The sequence below is a fragment of the Semicossyphus pulcher genome, unplaced genomic scaffold (assembly GCF_022749685.1).
Source record: "Semicossyphus pulcher isolate SPU_LCO1_2020_fin unplaced genomic scaffold, fSemPul1.0.p SCAF_6, whole genome shotgun sequence".
Lineage (NCBI taxonomy): Eukaryota > Metazoa > Chordata > Actinopteri > Labriformes > Labridae > Semicossyphus > Semicossyphus pulcher.
The window spans coordinates 16,652,532-16,669,551 of NW_027211737.1; the positions used below are offsets into that span (position 1 = coordinate 16,652,532).

General features: G+C 42.5%; 1 protein-coding gene across 1 annotated transcript in view; it reads right to left on the reverse strand.

Annotated features, from left to right (window-relative positions):
* Positions 1-17,020, reverse strand: part of LOC138610285 (netrin receptor UNC5C-like) — a 211,667-nt gene that overhangs the window by 20,739 nt on the left and 173,908 nt on the right. Inside the window, exons 9-10 of the mRNA XM_069683018.1 lie at positions 6,291-6,482; positions 1,320-1,537 (exon numbers count right to left, since the gene is read on the reverse strand). Of these exons, the coding sequence (XP_069539119.1) occupies positions 1,320-1,537; positions 6,291-6,482 (410 nt within the window). The remainder of the gene's footprint in view (positions 1-1,319; positions 1,538-6,290; positions 6,483-17,020) is intronic.

Consider the following 17,020-nt stretch of genomic DNA (forward strand, 5'->3'; position numbering starts at 1 on the left):
GTTTAGAGTGCAGATTTTTATTTAAATTAAAATATCGATATTTGGCACCAGCGATACGATAATTGTATCCCACCAGTCGGGACGACGATATATTGCGATATCGATATTCTGTTCTACCTCTATTCAGGGCACTACATAACACATGTCCTTCCAGACGGTACGACGCTTTTCAGCAGATATCGGATCAACTTGAAGTCTGAAATGATGATAAAAAACTGTATTTTTGTAGCATTGTAGTCACGAGTTTTCACTGTAACATTAGAGTTACTTTTTTCCTTATAAGACTTCTCACGTGGGCAGGCATTGATCCTAGTAATCATATGTACCCTTATGCATAAAAGCGAGCTTCATCCACGCTTTACGGAGGCTGAAAGGAGTGAACATGTGCTGGAAATCAATGTAGCGTGGTCTGAAGGACAAACTTCCTCTCGAATAACTGATGTAAATACTGTGTAAATGTATTCTAATGAAACCGAAAGTTCTTGGAGGTCAAAACAAGTTTCACTGTGCAAGGATAACCTCTGGGTTTAAAGGTCATTGTAGTTTTATTTTTGCCTGGATGATTAGGGCATTGAAAGAGCAATCTGTTCCCTTTCCTTCTCTAACTTTTCTGCTTTCATTAAGATATTTTTCTTCCTTATGTTTTCTTGGTAACTATTAACTAAAACCCTACGGGGGGAAATCTGCATCTGCCTGGGAGCGCTGCCATAGGGCTGAGCTGACAATCTGTGAGGAGAGGGCGCATTTACAGTAGCCCTGTGAAAGCACCTTAGGGTAAGTGGTAAAATATGACCTGCTTTGCATTTCCTTGTCAAAAATGTCCACTGTGAGATGCAAAATAAGGATTTAACATTCAGCAGTCTACCTCAACTTCACACACAGCTGACAAGAACTCGCTTCAATGTGCTCAAGACAGACACCAGACTGAAAACAAAATAGATGCGCAAAAAAACGAGATGATATTAGCGAGGCGGGGTCGCTCATTTGACACAGCAGAGGTTCAAAAGGTCAGAATTAAAAAACAACCATAATGACATATAAACCATCAAAACAGTGCCTCAGATGTGTTGAAAAACAGCAGGTGCAGCTCTCGTACTGCCTCAGGACAGGTGCCGTGATGAAAGGAGTGGTTTCATCTGTATTTGTGACAACTGACTCCTTTATGCATGCCATGCAGTTGACAGAGCAGAGGGAGGAAAGTAGGGCACTGAGCTGCATGTATACTAATGCTGTAGGAAATATATCAGAATTCTGCCCAGAATCAGAGCAATTGATGAAAGATACTGACATTAGATGGTGGGATACATATGTCATATTACCTTAGGAGACAGTTTGGATGTGAAGTCTCCCCCGAGGTCATCCTGTGGTGTGACCAGACCAGAAGAGTTGTAGACTTTGATCTTCAAGTTGGGCAGAGGGTCCAGGAGGGGAGAGTTGGTCATTGGGATTTTATCTGAGACATCGTGGAGGGCATACACCGGACCGCGGTACATAGCAGCTGCATTGGTTAAGTCGGGAGGAGCTGTGAGAAGATCAGCTGGAGGGATAAAAAAGGAGATAAAGAATATACTTTATGTAATCGGTGGTATGAACTGCAAAACATGGCTGCCTTAAAAAAGGTGATGTTTCTGTGTTGTGATGCAGTACACAGGGGCACGACCCGGATCAACGACTTACGCATGACTGCATGAGACACAAAAACACAGACCCTTAAACCTTATCTCAGAACCTTGACTGAATAATAATGGAAGATGAAAGCTTCATGTCTTCCTTTAAACTTTTCACCCCGAAAATCAGAGAATCTTCCACACTTTAATCACATCACTGTCTATTTTTGAAATGCTCACAATGTGACACTGCAAATGTGACTGACAAACCCTGTGGTGCACATTTGACACAAAACACGGCAGAGTTAATTTACAGTTCAAACTGTTAAGACAGATCTGTTGACTTCAATTAACTGGAACTGTTGTTATGTAAAAGCAGTCTTGGTACAGACGTTATCCGAATATCATAGTGTATATTGTTATGTAAGTATATTTTGTTTACTTGAATAGAACAAGGAAGACAGTTGGGAAATATCTACAATTTCAAAATGTCACTCTGTCACTGAGCATTAGCAGAGTAGCTATGGCAATGCTATGTAATTCATGCTAACAGTGGCCATTAGCTACAGGATATGCCATGTTGAATGTATCTCATTTTTCAGAGTTGCTCTTGAGTCAGTTGATTTAAAGACATCATCATGTCTCTCTGTGATATGTTAAAATGTTTTGTAACAGGAGCAAAAGTATTTAAAGTCTGTGAATAAGTCTTTAAGGCAGTTGCACGGCATCTTTCAAAAGATGCATTAGCTGCAATTCTTTAAATGAAGCTGTAGCAGCAAAACTTCATTTTTCATTTGTAAGAAGGAAAATACCCAATTCTTTACTTACATAGTCTCGCTTTAAACAAACTAACAGATAAACCCATGTTATCCAGCCAATCATTTTGAAGCTACAGCACCCATAGGTACTTAATACAACTCAACAGCGCTTGCTAGGTCAGGTGTGATATGAGGCTACTGAGTGGAATCTACTAGCCTGATATCAGACAGATTCTTTTAATCGTCTACTCTGTAGAGTTGGCAGATTTAAAGATCTGAACTGAGGTAAGGATTATATGAGTTACAGTCTGCCTGATCTTTCTCAAGTTTTCACAGGTTATGCTAACGGCAGAGGCTTGACATTGTTCATGTACTGCAGGTAAGCACTCAAGCACCCCACTTACACATACACACACAAAAACACATATACAATGTCATCTACAAACATGTCTTGCATACCAATAGCACTATGCTGTACTGACTCATAGACACAACACACCACACACTGTGCATGTATGGAGTCTGTGGGGACAAATCTCCGAGATTATAATCTGTGCTGATCATGGAAAGGTCAGTGTAAACCTGGGGGCAACTGCAGGAACATGGTGATTGCTGAGAGGCACAGATTGATAATCCAGGGGCGCGCAGCGTTCAAGAACTGTTTACAAAATGATAATTTTTGTGGCAATGCGGCGCCCTCCTTCCATCCCATTTTTTGGCACCTTGCTGACTTAAGTACAGAAGTGGGTTTTTTGAAAATAAATTGTAATCAAAAAGTTTAAGAACCCTTTGCAACAATAGTATTAGTAATGCAACACATTAACATGACTGTGGACTGCAGTTTATTGTATCTGTTAGGATGTTCGCATCACTCCCTTCTAGGTAATTGGAAAGATGCTGCAGCAGTGCGCTACTGATTGTATTAATAATACATTTGGCAATATCAACACTCAGTAAATCATACATGGATATTTCATTTACCAAAGATAACCGAGGGAATGCTCCAAGCCCCCCAATAAGAAGACAAGCTCACGCACTTTTGTACACACTTATGTCTGTAACCCTTTTTTAGTTTAGCACAACTTACTCTAAAGGACGGAAAACACCAAAGTGTACTTCTGCATAAACAGCTCTCTCCAAACACAAACCCAGTCCAAGAAATATCCAAGATTTAATTGGGTTTGGGAGCACAGGAAGGCCAGTTACCTACTGAGAACTATTCCAGATTTGTTTGCACCAGGCTCTATTTTTTTGGGCACAGAGCCTGAAATCCTGTCGTTCCCTGCACGAGTCCATCTATTCTAATTTTAAAATTCCTCATTATCACCCCCCACCAACACACCCAAAAACACACACACACACACACACACATCTGTCAGCTATCACTCTCTTCCGCTCTCTATCACCAGGCTGTTTAGCCTTAAAGCCAGCGGGTATTCCTGCCAAATCATCCCTGCTGAAATTTAATTAACAGCTAACGGAAGCCACAGAGAGAGAGAGAGGAGAGAGAGAGAGAGAGAGAGAGAGAGAGAGAGAGAGAGAGAGAGAGAGAGAGAGGGCAGGGTGGGATGAAGAGAGAGCGAGAGATGCAGGGACATAATTCTTCATTAATAGTAATCGAAGATGGTCCCTCAACGCAGAGTGACACGCATCCTAATGCCTTCCTGATAAAATGTCACACAATCTCCGCTCTGCAAAGGCGTTCACCCTTGTACACACACGGACGCGCACACCTTTCACACCTTTGCGCACACACTTACAATTATTTTCGCTCACTGTTTACCAATTTGCGTTGCATCCGTCCCGACCTCACTTTCCTGTTATTAACTGTACAGCACGGTTTGAATTTTAAACGTGCCCCCTCACCTGACCACGTAAATACATAGATCGATTTAAGGTTTTTAAAGGTGCACAGATTTGTAATTTGCAGATCTCACTTAACTTATTAACACACAATCAGTGTTGCAGTTCTAACGGCTTTAAAAAAATGCCATCTTTTGTTACCCAGATACTCTCAGGTATAATGGGTGCCATAATAAGCACCTGTGTTGTCCTAAACCACTGTAAGTGGTACTAACAGGATATAACTCAAATGTGTGATTTGATGAATGCACGTCTGTTTGCGCACATGCCTACGGCCAACATGGAGGCATTTCAGAGCATTTTTGCCAAGTATATTGATTTTAACAATTTTTAAGCCAAGAGTTTGTGTGCCATATATTCAATAAATATGGTTTCCTCTAGCAAGTTCATGGCATCAGTTGACTCTTCCTCGATTCATCCGCATTTCCCGTCTAAGCCCAGCATTTCCAGTAAGCCATCGAATGCATGCACACGTGTTTACAAGCGTCTGTGGCGGCGCGCTTCTTGTTGTCTTATCCATTTCCCAAAGACAGAGAGCAAGACATAACAGCACAGACAGGCGGGAGTGAAAGATGGCTCCACTTTAACAGGAAGACAAACAGGGAGGGCGCGTCGGCTGCGGTAGAGAGACGGGAGACACGGCGAGGGGGGGAAAGACGGAGATGGAGATGAAGAGAAGAGGATGCTGATAAACAGGAAATGTGATGGGGAGGGAAAGAAAGAGTGAGACGGAGGAGAAGGATGACTTCTTGATGGAAGACAGTGGTCTCCGGTACAGACAGAGATGAATCTCGACGAGCGGAGATTGACAGCTGGAGGCCGAGGAGGGGAATGAAATTATACCTGCATGAAAGTAGAAGCAGCAGCCAGGTACAAGGCACGGTCACATCTGTTATTCTGTATCAAGCTTTCAAATGATGCACCTGTCCTTCCAGCTATTTATCTATTTATCTATGACTGTGCACATTATGTAAGGCCAGGATTTAAGAGACTTATTAAATATCTAGTCCTGTCTGTGAGCCAGCGTATGAAAGAGGATGATACTTGCTGTCACGTCGCCCCTTAACATCAAGTGTTCATAGGTGGGGGGCTGTTTTGTTGCTGACCTCTGACCCTCCTGCTTGCTTTCAGAGCATCTATGTGGCTTTTCACTCTGAAGAACATGAAGACGATCCCTCCATCTCTTCTGGCTTGTATTACATAAGTATTATATTGTGACGCTGGGTAGAAGTTACTGTTTTATTAGCTGCTGTTTTGCAGTTGTTTAATGAGGGAGGTGTCCACCGTAGCGGGTAATTGGCCGAGAAGTAGTTCCGGGGGAGGGAAGAGGAGGTTAGTGTGATAAAGCTATTTTTAAGGGGGGTTTGGTGTTCTGGGAAGAATAAGACTGATGTTAAACGAGCGAGAGCTCAGAGAGAAAAGCAGTTAGTTAACCTGTTTGTTGTTTTTCCGGAGCCACCTCAACCTTGGGTTAGCTGTGACTGCAGCAAGGAAATAAATCTGGGCTCTGTTGAGCTAGCAACGCACGTCGCCTTTTCCTCGTTTTTCCTCCAACCGCCTAACTCCCCCGCAATGCTACAATATTTTATTTCATGAAAGCAAAGTATGAGGAACTTTCTTTTTTTTTTGTCGATTTTGGCAGAAAGCTTGAAGTCTGATCTTTTTTACTTGAAATCTTCTCCTGCTTTTATTAGGCTAGCTAAAGTACCGCTAACAATGACAGCAGTGGCATGCATTAAAAATAACTATAATAGCTTTCCTCCTGATGGTTTAGTTTGCTTTGGAGCTCAGACAGAGTCTGTTTTGTAACCCGTCACAGTGCGTCAAGTCCTAACAGAGTTTTGCTTTTATCTTTTATTCATCACAAGAAATCTTACATATACTATTTAACAAGTAACTTTACAGCTCTTGGTAATCCTCCTGTGGTCTTACTTCTCACTCTGTCCCTCTTTGTACTCCAGGAACCCGGAACAAGAAGATATCTTACAGGTGAAACAGGCTTGAAAGTTTCAACCAAAGAGAGCTGTCAAACTTAAATGTTCTTCTCTGTAACAGTCCTTACCTGATCTGGCTGTTTTGATATTAACAGACTGGAAGCCTCCGTTCAGCGCAGACGTGTCGATGATGTCTGAGTCGAAGTCCCGGTGGGTCTTGCGGTAGACAAAGAGCGCCACGATGACGGAGATGACCAGGCACATGATCACGGCGATGACTATGCCCACGTAGAGAGCCACGTCGTCTGTACTCGGAGCAGCTGGAGTGACAGAAAACAGAAAGAGAAATACAGATAATATTAAACATGAAGGTTTACACGTATATCAGACAGAAAAGTGTCAATAAACGGCTACATCAACGTTCTTAGGACACAGCAAGGTGATCAAATTAACTCTCTACGGCTCTCTTCATTCTTAATTCGTGTCCAACATTTCCCTCCTGCCTCAGACCGCCTATGAGACTCAAAGGACAATCTCTATAGGTTTAATTTTAAATGAAACTCTCCAACAGGCCTCCAGCTGTTGTAATATGATAATGTGTCTAGACTGAGGCACAGAAAGACAGAGATACCTTTCAGGAAAAAAAAGGAGAGCGGCTCCGACTCTTAAAACTTAATATGGCTGTTAATTATTTCACGAGAGTTCTAACATCCTTTTTCAATCTGCCTGAGACTTTACAGCGTTTCAGTCAGAACAATGGAGGAATTTCATTCATGATCCATGTTTTAAAGCACAGGAGAGTAAGGAAAATTTAACTGATGGGGGAGGTGGATGATAAAAAGCACGAGCCATGCTCAAGCACGAGGGAGGGAAGAAGAAATGAGGAGAGGAAGAGTGGACAAGTTAAGAGCACAAGGGAGGACTGATGAGGAAGTAATAGGAGGGGAAGCCAATAAGTGGAGAGGAACGGAGAGAAGAGGACACGCAAGCAGATGAGGACTGAAAAGAGGAGAATGGAGAGAGGAGAAAGGTTGGTGGATGAGATGAGAGGAGAATGCAGATGAAGCAGGAAGCAAGTAAAAAGAGGAAAGAAAGGTGAGCGAAGGAAAGGAGATGAAAGGACAGAAAGGAAAGGAAAGGAAATGAGAGATAAGGGAAAGGAGAGGGGATGAATGGAAAGACAGGAAAGTAAATGAGAGGAGTGAGAGGAAGGAAAGGAGAGAAAGGAAAGAAAAGGAGAGGAGAGGAGAGAAAGGAAAGAAAAGGAGAGGAGAGGAGGGAAAGGAAATGAGAGGAGTGAAATGAAGGATAGGAAAGGAGAAGAAATGAAAGGAGAGAAAGGAAATGAGAGGGGATAAATGGAAAGAAAGGAAAGTAAATGAGAGGAGTGAAAGGAAGGAAAGGAGAGAAAGGACAGGAGAGGAGATGAAAGTAGAGAAAGGAAAGAAAAGGAGAGGAGAGAAAGGAAAGAAAAAGAGAGGAGAGAAAGGAAAGGAAATGAGAGGAGTGAAAGGCATGAAAGGAGAGGACATGGAAGCAGAGAAAGGAAAGGAGAGAAAGGAAAGGAAATGAGAGGAGTGAAAGGAAGGAAAGGAGAGAAAGGACAGGAGAGGAGATGAAATGAGAGAAAGGAAAGAAAAGGAGAGGAGAGAAAGGAAACAAAAAGAGAGGAGAGAAAGGAAAGGAAATGAGAGGAGTGAAAGGCAGGAAAGGAGAGGACATGGAAGCAGAGAAAGGAAAGGAGAGAAAGGAAAGGAAATGAGAGGAGTGAAAGGAAGGAAAGGAAAGGAGAGCAAATAAAAGGAGAGAAAGGAAAGGAGAGGAGATGAATGGAGAGGACGGAAAGGAAAGGAGAGGAGATGAATGGAGAGAAAGGAAAGGAGAGATTCAAGAGAGGTGATAACAGCAAAGAAGAAGAAAGCAGGGCAGCAGCAGAAGAAGAAATGCACTTGAACATCAAAGCAGCCAAACAAACAAACCTACATATTTCACATGAAAGCGCCTGTGAAAATTTTTGGCGAAGCCTCACACTTAAAGCGCTGCTCATATAATCATGTCCTCTGTAGCTGGTAGGAGGGGATTTGTCTGCAGCTATTAAGAAGAAGACAGAAAAGTATAGGAACGCTCCCTTTAATCCGCCCTTAAAGTTAAGAGGCTGATAACAGGCTTTTAGCTGCAAACTGCCTGAGTCATTTGCTGAAGGATTTGCTGTTGTCGCATCAGAACAAGTCCAGAAAGTATGAACTTGATTATGCATGAAAGGATCCTTTGATGAGGCACACAAACACGGACGCTCCCATATGCCTAAACACATTTTCAGCAGAGGGGTCAGCCCTGATGGTGTTAGTTACTCGTTTACCACTAGAGGGAGCTATGATCCACTTCTAGTGTCTCTAGGGGGCCGAGCACATGAGGGAAAAGCATGTCTCTGATTATTAACTCTGAGACTGCGAGGAAGCAAATGTTCATGGAGACTGTTTCCTAGAAACTGAAACATTATGCTTCATGTCAGCCCTTGTGACACAATATTTAGAGAAGTAGCCACAGTTTTAACTAATGTCTTTGGACTGTGGGAAGAAGCCAGAGTACCCAGAAGGAACGCACACATGCACGAGGTCAACATGCTCCACAGAAAGGCCCACTGCGCCTGAACCAGGATTCGAACCAGGAAGTGTTTTAGTATTTTTATTCATCACAAATGTCTACAAGAATCAACTTTTGGGAAATTGTGATGAGTTTTTTTAATCGTTTTCAGCATTTTAGATTAAAGTATGAAATGATAATACTGAATAAATAGAATAATGAGTAAATGTCTGGCAAATTATTTAACAAAAACAATTATTGTTAGATCCACTCTTAAACTTAATTGTTAACCCGTTAATGACTATCAACTATTTCTATATTATTGCAATTTAAGTTGTTCTGAATACAATTATACCAAGCATTTGATTTAACTCCTTGTAGTTTTTGAGATACAGCCATTTCTGTAACATACTATTTTTGGTTGATAGACACAAGGGTAGTCCGTTTTTGGGTTTTTTTTGTTTTTTTTTTACAAAAAACCCACTGGAAATACAGGTTCCTGAGATGACATGTTCAAAATCTCTCATACACTTAACGACCAGATAGACTCAAGTAAGAATTAATCCTAAAAAGTATTTTCCAATCAACTTTTAGGACGAAATGAAGAGAAATGTAACTTCAAAACCAGGCGTTTCCAACAGGGCTTCCATTCACTTCAATGTATTTCAAGGATACATGCTAATGGCTAATGGGCCCATAGGAATGAGTGTAGTCTGATTAGCCAAAGCCCTTTGAGGTGCCTCAACCACTAGTAAACACACTTACACACAAACATACACACACAAAAACACATGCACACATACACACGCAAAATCTCAGACACACACACACACACACACACACACACACATTCAGGGGGAGAGAACAAAGGCCATAACCAGACACTTGTTTGCAAACATCTTTGCTCTTTGAAATGCAGGTGCAGGAGTTTTATTTTTAGTAGTAGTAGTAGTAGTAGAATGGGTTAAAAACTCTTAAAGGGATAATAAGCAGGATTTTTTCTTGCATTTTGTCAACAACACATTCAAACTGGGCCCCTCCTCCTGGGCTCTTCCTCACCAGAAGCTCACTCTCACTCTCCAGTGCGAGAACACGCCCACCCCGCCGAGCTAACACCGACGGTTACATCACGGTTACCTTTGCGCTAGCATGCTAACTGCCGGTTAGCTTATCTACCCTGTTTGAGGCACCTACCTGTCCAACAGAAAGAAGGCCAACTCTTTATTGTTTTTTCACCATGTTTGCTGGTCTGAATGGGGCCCAGTTGCTAATTTGAACCACTCCCACACTCAGCTATACGCTGTGATTGGCTCAGGGAACCACAACAGCGCCCGTGCAAAGCAAAACAACAGAATAGATGCAGAGGGAAGGGTCTCACAAGGGTCTGCTCACACACATACCTTTAAACTAAACGGCGGATCTTTCACTAGCTTTGTCTCACCTGCCTATTGTTGATCTCTGGTTCAACTTTGAATGTGTCAAAAAGCCACGGTCAGTGTGTCACATAAATCGGATCGTGAGAGAGGAAGTGAAACATTCATATAAGTCATGTTTACGGCCCCCGCTGCGTGTTTAAGAGTTTGCACTCTTTTCACAAAGATTTACGACACCATGGCGGTTTGTTATAGCGACTCACATCGCTGCCAGATATCTGCTCATCTCATTTAACTCAACTCAACTCAAACTTAGAGACCACCTTTAATTCTCCACTGCTCGTCCCCTATGGGTTTTGTCGAACGCATTCACCAATTTCCTTTTGATGATGTTAAAACGATTGCCGTGAAATCCCAAGTGTCCCGACTGCACTGCAGCGCAGAGTTGCCCTGTTATCAAGGTCCTTTGCTCTTGCCAGGGGGGAATAGAATTGGATAATCCCCTTTAATACCAACTCTCTGATCTTAATTATGATCATCATCATCGCCCTCATCTATTTAGGGAATCTTTATCTTGCTTCTACTTTAACTTGAAGGTCTAAAACTTCAGAAAAGTGTCAGGAAGACATAAAAATTTTACTTCTAAACTAAAGCTTCTATGGTGTTTTGGGACACTTTGGATACGTTAACTAGGCTACTGTTCTGGATATAAATGTGCGTGTGTGTACAGAGTGTGACGTATTATATACCAGTGGGCTTTAAAGTCCTTACTTCACTGTCTATCAGTTTATATCCCATCTCTCTCAGCTCTTCCTCTCCCTCCATAACTCACGCCTCTCTCTCCGACACGCTCCGTCTCCATCTGTTTGATTTGTAGATGAATGAAACATCATGTCCCATTAGAGCGTCTACCTGCCTCAGTAACCTACATAGAACAGCAGGATACCAAATGTTGTCTGCACTTCTTCCTCTTGTCTTATTCATTTTCTCGCATAAATTCACATTGTCACTTTTACCTTATAAGCAAAATTTATCTGAAGTAACATACCTCACATTGGATCCTACTGTACAATGTATGTACCTTTATGGCTTTATTACGTGAGAGGAGAGGGGATAGTGTTGGAAACAGGGGAAGAGAGCATGGCGGATGACACGTGGGAGTTGACACCGCATCGAGGACTGCCGATTTAACCGCTGAACTAAACCACCCTAAAAGCACCCTAAAAGTTCTTTGCTGTATAAACATACCGAAGAATTTCCTTCATGGACTGACTCGTCATCTGAGCTCCGTCTCAAAGATGTCTTCATTATCTCTCTAACTTGCCCAATGGCAGTTTGGAATTGAAAGAAAATGTCACAAATTGACAGTAACTTTTCTCCAGAACTCAACTCCTCTGTGTGTATATGTCTTCTTCTTCTTTATTGAGCCTCTCTGTAAAAACAAAAGTTGAGCTTTGGTTTTAAAGCTGCCTTTTCTTTACATTCTGATGTTCTTTTATTGTCTGACAGCCTTGCATAACAGCCTGTCTTTTCCTGACAAGATGGGGGCTGAAAACGGGACGGAACGTGGGTGAGCTCTTTGACCGAGCCCCGATGAATGAATAATGTGTTTGGACCTCTGAGTGTATCTAAGCGTGGCCCGAGGCTGTGCTCTGTGAAGCCGGAATGACAAAATGTGCAGCGATAGAATGAGGAAGGATCCCAGGCTGACTAAGTACTGAATGATACACACCTATGTTCATTTCTAGGAGCACTCATGCGAGCACTGACACTCATGGGCAGACATGCTCACATCCATATTAACTTTATCCACAAGTCGACTATATCTCCCACCCAGGCCGTCACTCCTTTGTACCTGACGAGCAGTCTCATGTCCGAGGCGCTCACCCGCGAGCCCGGCTAAATTGGATTTAGATTAAAAATATGTGACTTCCAGTGGAACACGCCGGGAAGGAAGTGAATACACGATACATGTTTGATGTTCCAACTGGTACAACCCGACAGCTCTCTATAGGATGTTCTTCTTCAAAGGTCACAACACACTATAACACATAATAACAATCACATGCAGGGAAGAAAGGGAGAATAACTCGTGTACACGTGCTGCATGAGAAAGGATGCTGGGAATGATCGTATTGATCCACTGGAGGCCAATCTAGACAATTTGCAGACAACTGACATGGAGAAGTGCTGTGTTTGTGTGTGTGCGCATGTGTGTGTCAGACTGCCCTTTGAAGAACATCCTTACTCCCATAAGTAACTGTCTATCGTAGTTTTAACAACATATCAGCTGAGATTCAGATAATTAAAGTCTTTTTTCATGTAGCAACTGAATTTGTTTCCATCACAAACTGAGCCCCGTGAGTATCGACCCCCTGAGGACTTTTCCAGATTTTAGTCTTACAGGCTGGAGTTCAAACAGACTTATTTGGGCGTTGTGTCTGTTTGAATAACAGACAAGAACAGCCCGTTGGATGCACAAGTTAAAGCTCCTGTGAGGATACTTTAGCGGGTTACCAAACAGACTGAAGTGAATACTGATGCCTTGATATGACCAACAAATGAAACCCGTAACTTCTGCCCCCAGGCCGAAACGATTCACAGCCCCCAGACAGGAAGTGCCTTTATTTACATTTTCTGCAGAAAACATTCACAGTGAGTTTTACGTTTGACTGTCAACAGACAGCAGGAGAATTTCTTTTCATTCGCGAATACGACACATGTACTGGACAGGATCAGCAAAAAGTTAATAAGTACTGCTTTTTCCACAGGGCTCGCCAAGATTAACACAAAATGATTGTGATTCCTCACAGTAGCTTTAAAGGAGCAGTTCACGCCTGGAAAAAAGCCACTGTCAGTCAAAGCTGGTGTTCTCTGTAGTCGATAGAAGCAATAATAATTTAAACTGGCGCCATAGCTGTGAAGAAAGTTGTACAAACAGCTTGTGGTTTCACCCATTCTACATTCCTACAACACCCAGCGTGCATTGCGCCCCGCCCTCTGAAAGGAACGGCCCAGCGAGAGAGGCTGGAGTGAAATACTACCGTTTTCCAGTCAAGGACATTGATTGCTGCAGGCAACAGCTCAGAGCGGTAAAGAATCTGAAATACGACAAGAATATACCGGTGGATCGCCTAAAAAATCTTCGGGTCTGCAGTCTACATTTCAAACCTGACGATTGACATGACATCGGAGGCGGGCGTCCTAGATTGAGGAAGTGTAGTTTAGCAAGCTCCCTGTCCTCCTCCAGATGACACGCTTTACGTAGACTGGTGGAGGTTTTCCAGGACCGGTTGGAGAAGCGGATAGCGTCCTCCGAAGGCACAGAGCAAAATTGCGTTTTTTTTCTACCATAATGACATTAGCTCCCCATAATAGCATGATAGGACTGAAAATGGGCGAACTGGCCCTTTAACCGGATGGCGATTGGTTGCACCTGATCTTAGGTTTGAGTTGGTTTACTATTTTAATTTGCAGTTGTGAAAAGACAACACATGGAAAAGTTCAGCGAGGTGCAAGCCAATAAACATGCTTGTGGTGTGTGTGTGTGTGTGTGTGTGTGTGTACTACTGTCGAGACTCGAAAGAAAAAATGATCTTTTTTTTGACATGTTGATGGACTGAGATCATTATCTAAAAACAAATTGCAAATTCATTTTGCATCCATGGTGGTTTGACAAATCTCAGGATTTGGCCTTCGACCGTGCGGTGGTATGGTGTGCTCAGTGAAGGTGGAAAATTAGTCATACTTCTGACAAGTTGCCATCTTTCCTTGTTTTCACGGCGAGAACTGATTGCAATTTGTCAAACTTTTGCAAAACATTGTTACCCGACCAGAGCGAGAGTGAATGGTGTGTTTTGTTGCCTGCGTGTGTTTGAAGCCAAATGGTTTTTCTGTTGCAACACCGACATTATTCTGCCAGTGTTCACTGTGCACGCCAAATTCAGTTTGTTTGGATTTCAGGCTAAGTGAGTGACTTAGCTACTGGTAGTTTGTGTTTGTGTGGGCTGACTGATGCTGTGCCGCACTGTGTCCAATAATAATGGGCATTGTAATTGGCAAAACTTTACTTATCTGGAAAATTAAAGAGGAGCCCTGGGAATTTGGTCCAGTAGAGTCTCTAACTGCAAGTGTGTGCCAATATGTGAGACAAATAAACTAGTTGGAATGAGAGAATTTCACATTTACACACACACACACCCTTTCTAACACTCAGTTGATGACACACATGATCTAGCAGAGCAGAAGCCCCGGCTCAGCCTCCGTCGGCATGGATCGCTGTCTATCGATTGGCTGAGCTTTTTGTCATTCTTAGAGTCCATCCAATCTGCCGAGGAGAGGATTTAAAGAAGGGGGGAAACAAGGATAACTCAGCTTAGCTCGTCTCTATCTTCCCTGTGATCTGCATCCAAAGCGGAGCTGTGGACAATCACTACTTGAAGCTCATTCAACTGCCTTTTTGATCTCGCTTGGCACAAACATGCAAACACCACCCGTGCTGCACTCCTGGCAGACACATCCGCTCTAAGTTACTGGCAGGGATGGACGGATGAGAGTGAGTCGGAGAGTGAATGTGAGCAGTCATTTGTAAATGTGTCCATCCTTATTCTCTGCAGCGGGGATGGAGAAATGTTAAAATATCAACTATGGAAAAGCCAGAAGGTGTATTTCTATAACTATTATGAAAACATTTTATTTGGTGGAATTGAAGCTTTTTAATGAATGGACTGAATACAAGCTGCTCAATTTGATTCGTTTCAGCCAGCTGAAAGGAACATTCTGCTTCAGTGTCTGCCGAGCACAAATATGAATCACATCAAAACTCTGGCAGAAGCCGTCTCCCTCCACACACCTCTACAGCTCAGCCACCTCCCACCCTCTCATCGCCTCGAGCCAAGCTGCTCTGCAACACAAACAGCCGTGTCACACTCTCAAAACAGAGACAACTAAGCTAACAAATGATGGATGCAAAAGAAAAGAAGTGATAGTTATCATGCAGGTTTGTTGTGTAGAATCTGAAGGGACAAAGGGACATATTTTAAGTTAGCTACTGTACTCGAACGCCTCTGCACTTAATAATATTGATGCTATTGATGATGATGACATCGAGGATGTTGTTGATGTTGATTAGGATGATGATGATGATGATGATGATGATGATGATGATGATGATGACTATACAGACCTTGTGGATGCTGATTACAAAAAACACTAAAACCAAACAAACAAAGAAAACACCCTGTGCACTGCCTGTCTGTTTCCGATCGCGCTTGTCTGTTTTGATTGTTGCTTGTGTTGTATTAACTCTCAGATGTACGCGCTTTGGACAAAAGCGTCTGCTAAATTAAATTGTAACATTGTACTGCAAGAGAACAGTGAACTTTAGCATTCAATATTGCAACATAGCGTTAGCTAGGATGTAGATTCTTAGCTTACATTATACTAGCTAACGCTACGAGTTGCCTTTCCTGTTGTGTTGTGTAACACGTCCTGGTTAATTTAAGCTAGGAAGTGGCGGAAAGATAACATTAGCTGTTGTCTTACTGTAGCTAATGTGTTAGCTTAAAACATGGCCAGATATCCCTCTGGCTTTTCTCTGTTCATTGTCTTTTCGGTTGGTGATCAACTGAGAAGCAATTTATGGAACACAGCGGTGCAACATTACAACATTACAACAGCATTTGAGCTTCCCACCCTGAGCGTGATGTCAGAGGAAAATGGCCGCTGTGTGAATATGGTTAATGGCACCTTTTCTTCACATAGGAAGAAGATGGCAGTGTGACCACAATGGCAGACAGACACTTCATGTGACATGTAACGTAAGCGTGAGTGACCCACACACCTTGTTGGGTCAAGCTGAGTTTAAGCCTAAAGGTTTATCTTTTTGGGTTTGGGAATATTAGCTTAGAAGCAGTTAGCCTATAAACAGAAAACCTGTGGTTTTGCAATAGCACATTAGAGATCTTCCATGCTGCTTCTTCAACTAACATCTGGTCAGCGAGCGTGACATGACGCATGGTCAATGACACGTGGTCTGCGACTGTGAGGCCGGTTGAATGTACTGCCAAATTCTCTGAAACGCCTTTGGAGACGGCTTATGGTAGAGAAATGAACATTCAATTCACGGGCAACAGCTCTGGTGGACATTCCTGCAGTCAGCATGCTAATTGCACGCTCCCTCAAAACTTGCGACATCTGTGGCATTGTGCTGTGTGTTAAAACTGCACCTTTTAGAGTGGCCTTTTATTGCGGCCAGCCTAAGGCACACCTGTGCAATAATCATGCTGTCTAATCAGCATCTTGATATGCCACACCTGTGAGGTGGATGGATTATCTCGGCAAAGGAGAAGTGCTCACTAACACAGATTTAGACAAATTTTTGAACAATATTTGAGATAAATAGGCCTTTTGTGTTCGTAGAAAAAGTCTTAGATCTTTGAGTTCAGCTCACGAAAAATGGGAGCAAAAAGTGTTGCGTTTATATTTTTGTTCAGTGTATAAAGGATAGATATAAGGGAAAGTGCTAAGATTGAAGAAATATGCTCGTATTATTCAGATTGTCAAAAATTTTTCTAAAAAAAGAATAAATATGTTTCAGTCTGGTGATAAGTGAGTCTCATGCAACCTCCTAATACTCATGTCACTGACTGTATTTTTGAATATTAAAAACAGACAATCTGTTAAATGAACAATGAGCGTCTCTATCTTGTCTCTATCTGGTTCGGCAGACTCTAAACGAGAGTCATTAAACACATCACAGATGCTCATGGATGGCTTTGAAGATAAAACGAGAGCTCCCGCAATGAGGGGGGAGAAAAAAAGCCTGGTTCTAATAAATGGCAGAGGTCCTCTCCTTCCTGCACCTCTCAATTTCTGTCATCATCACAGTTTGCAGTGAATCT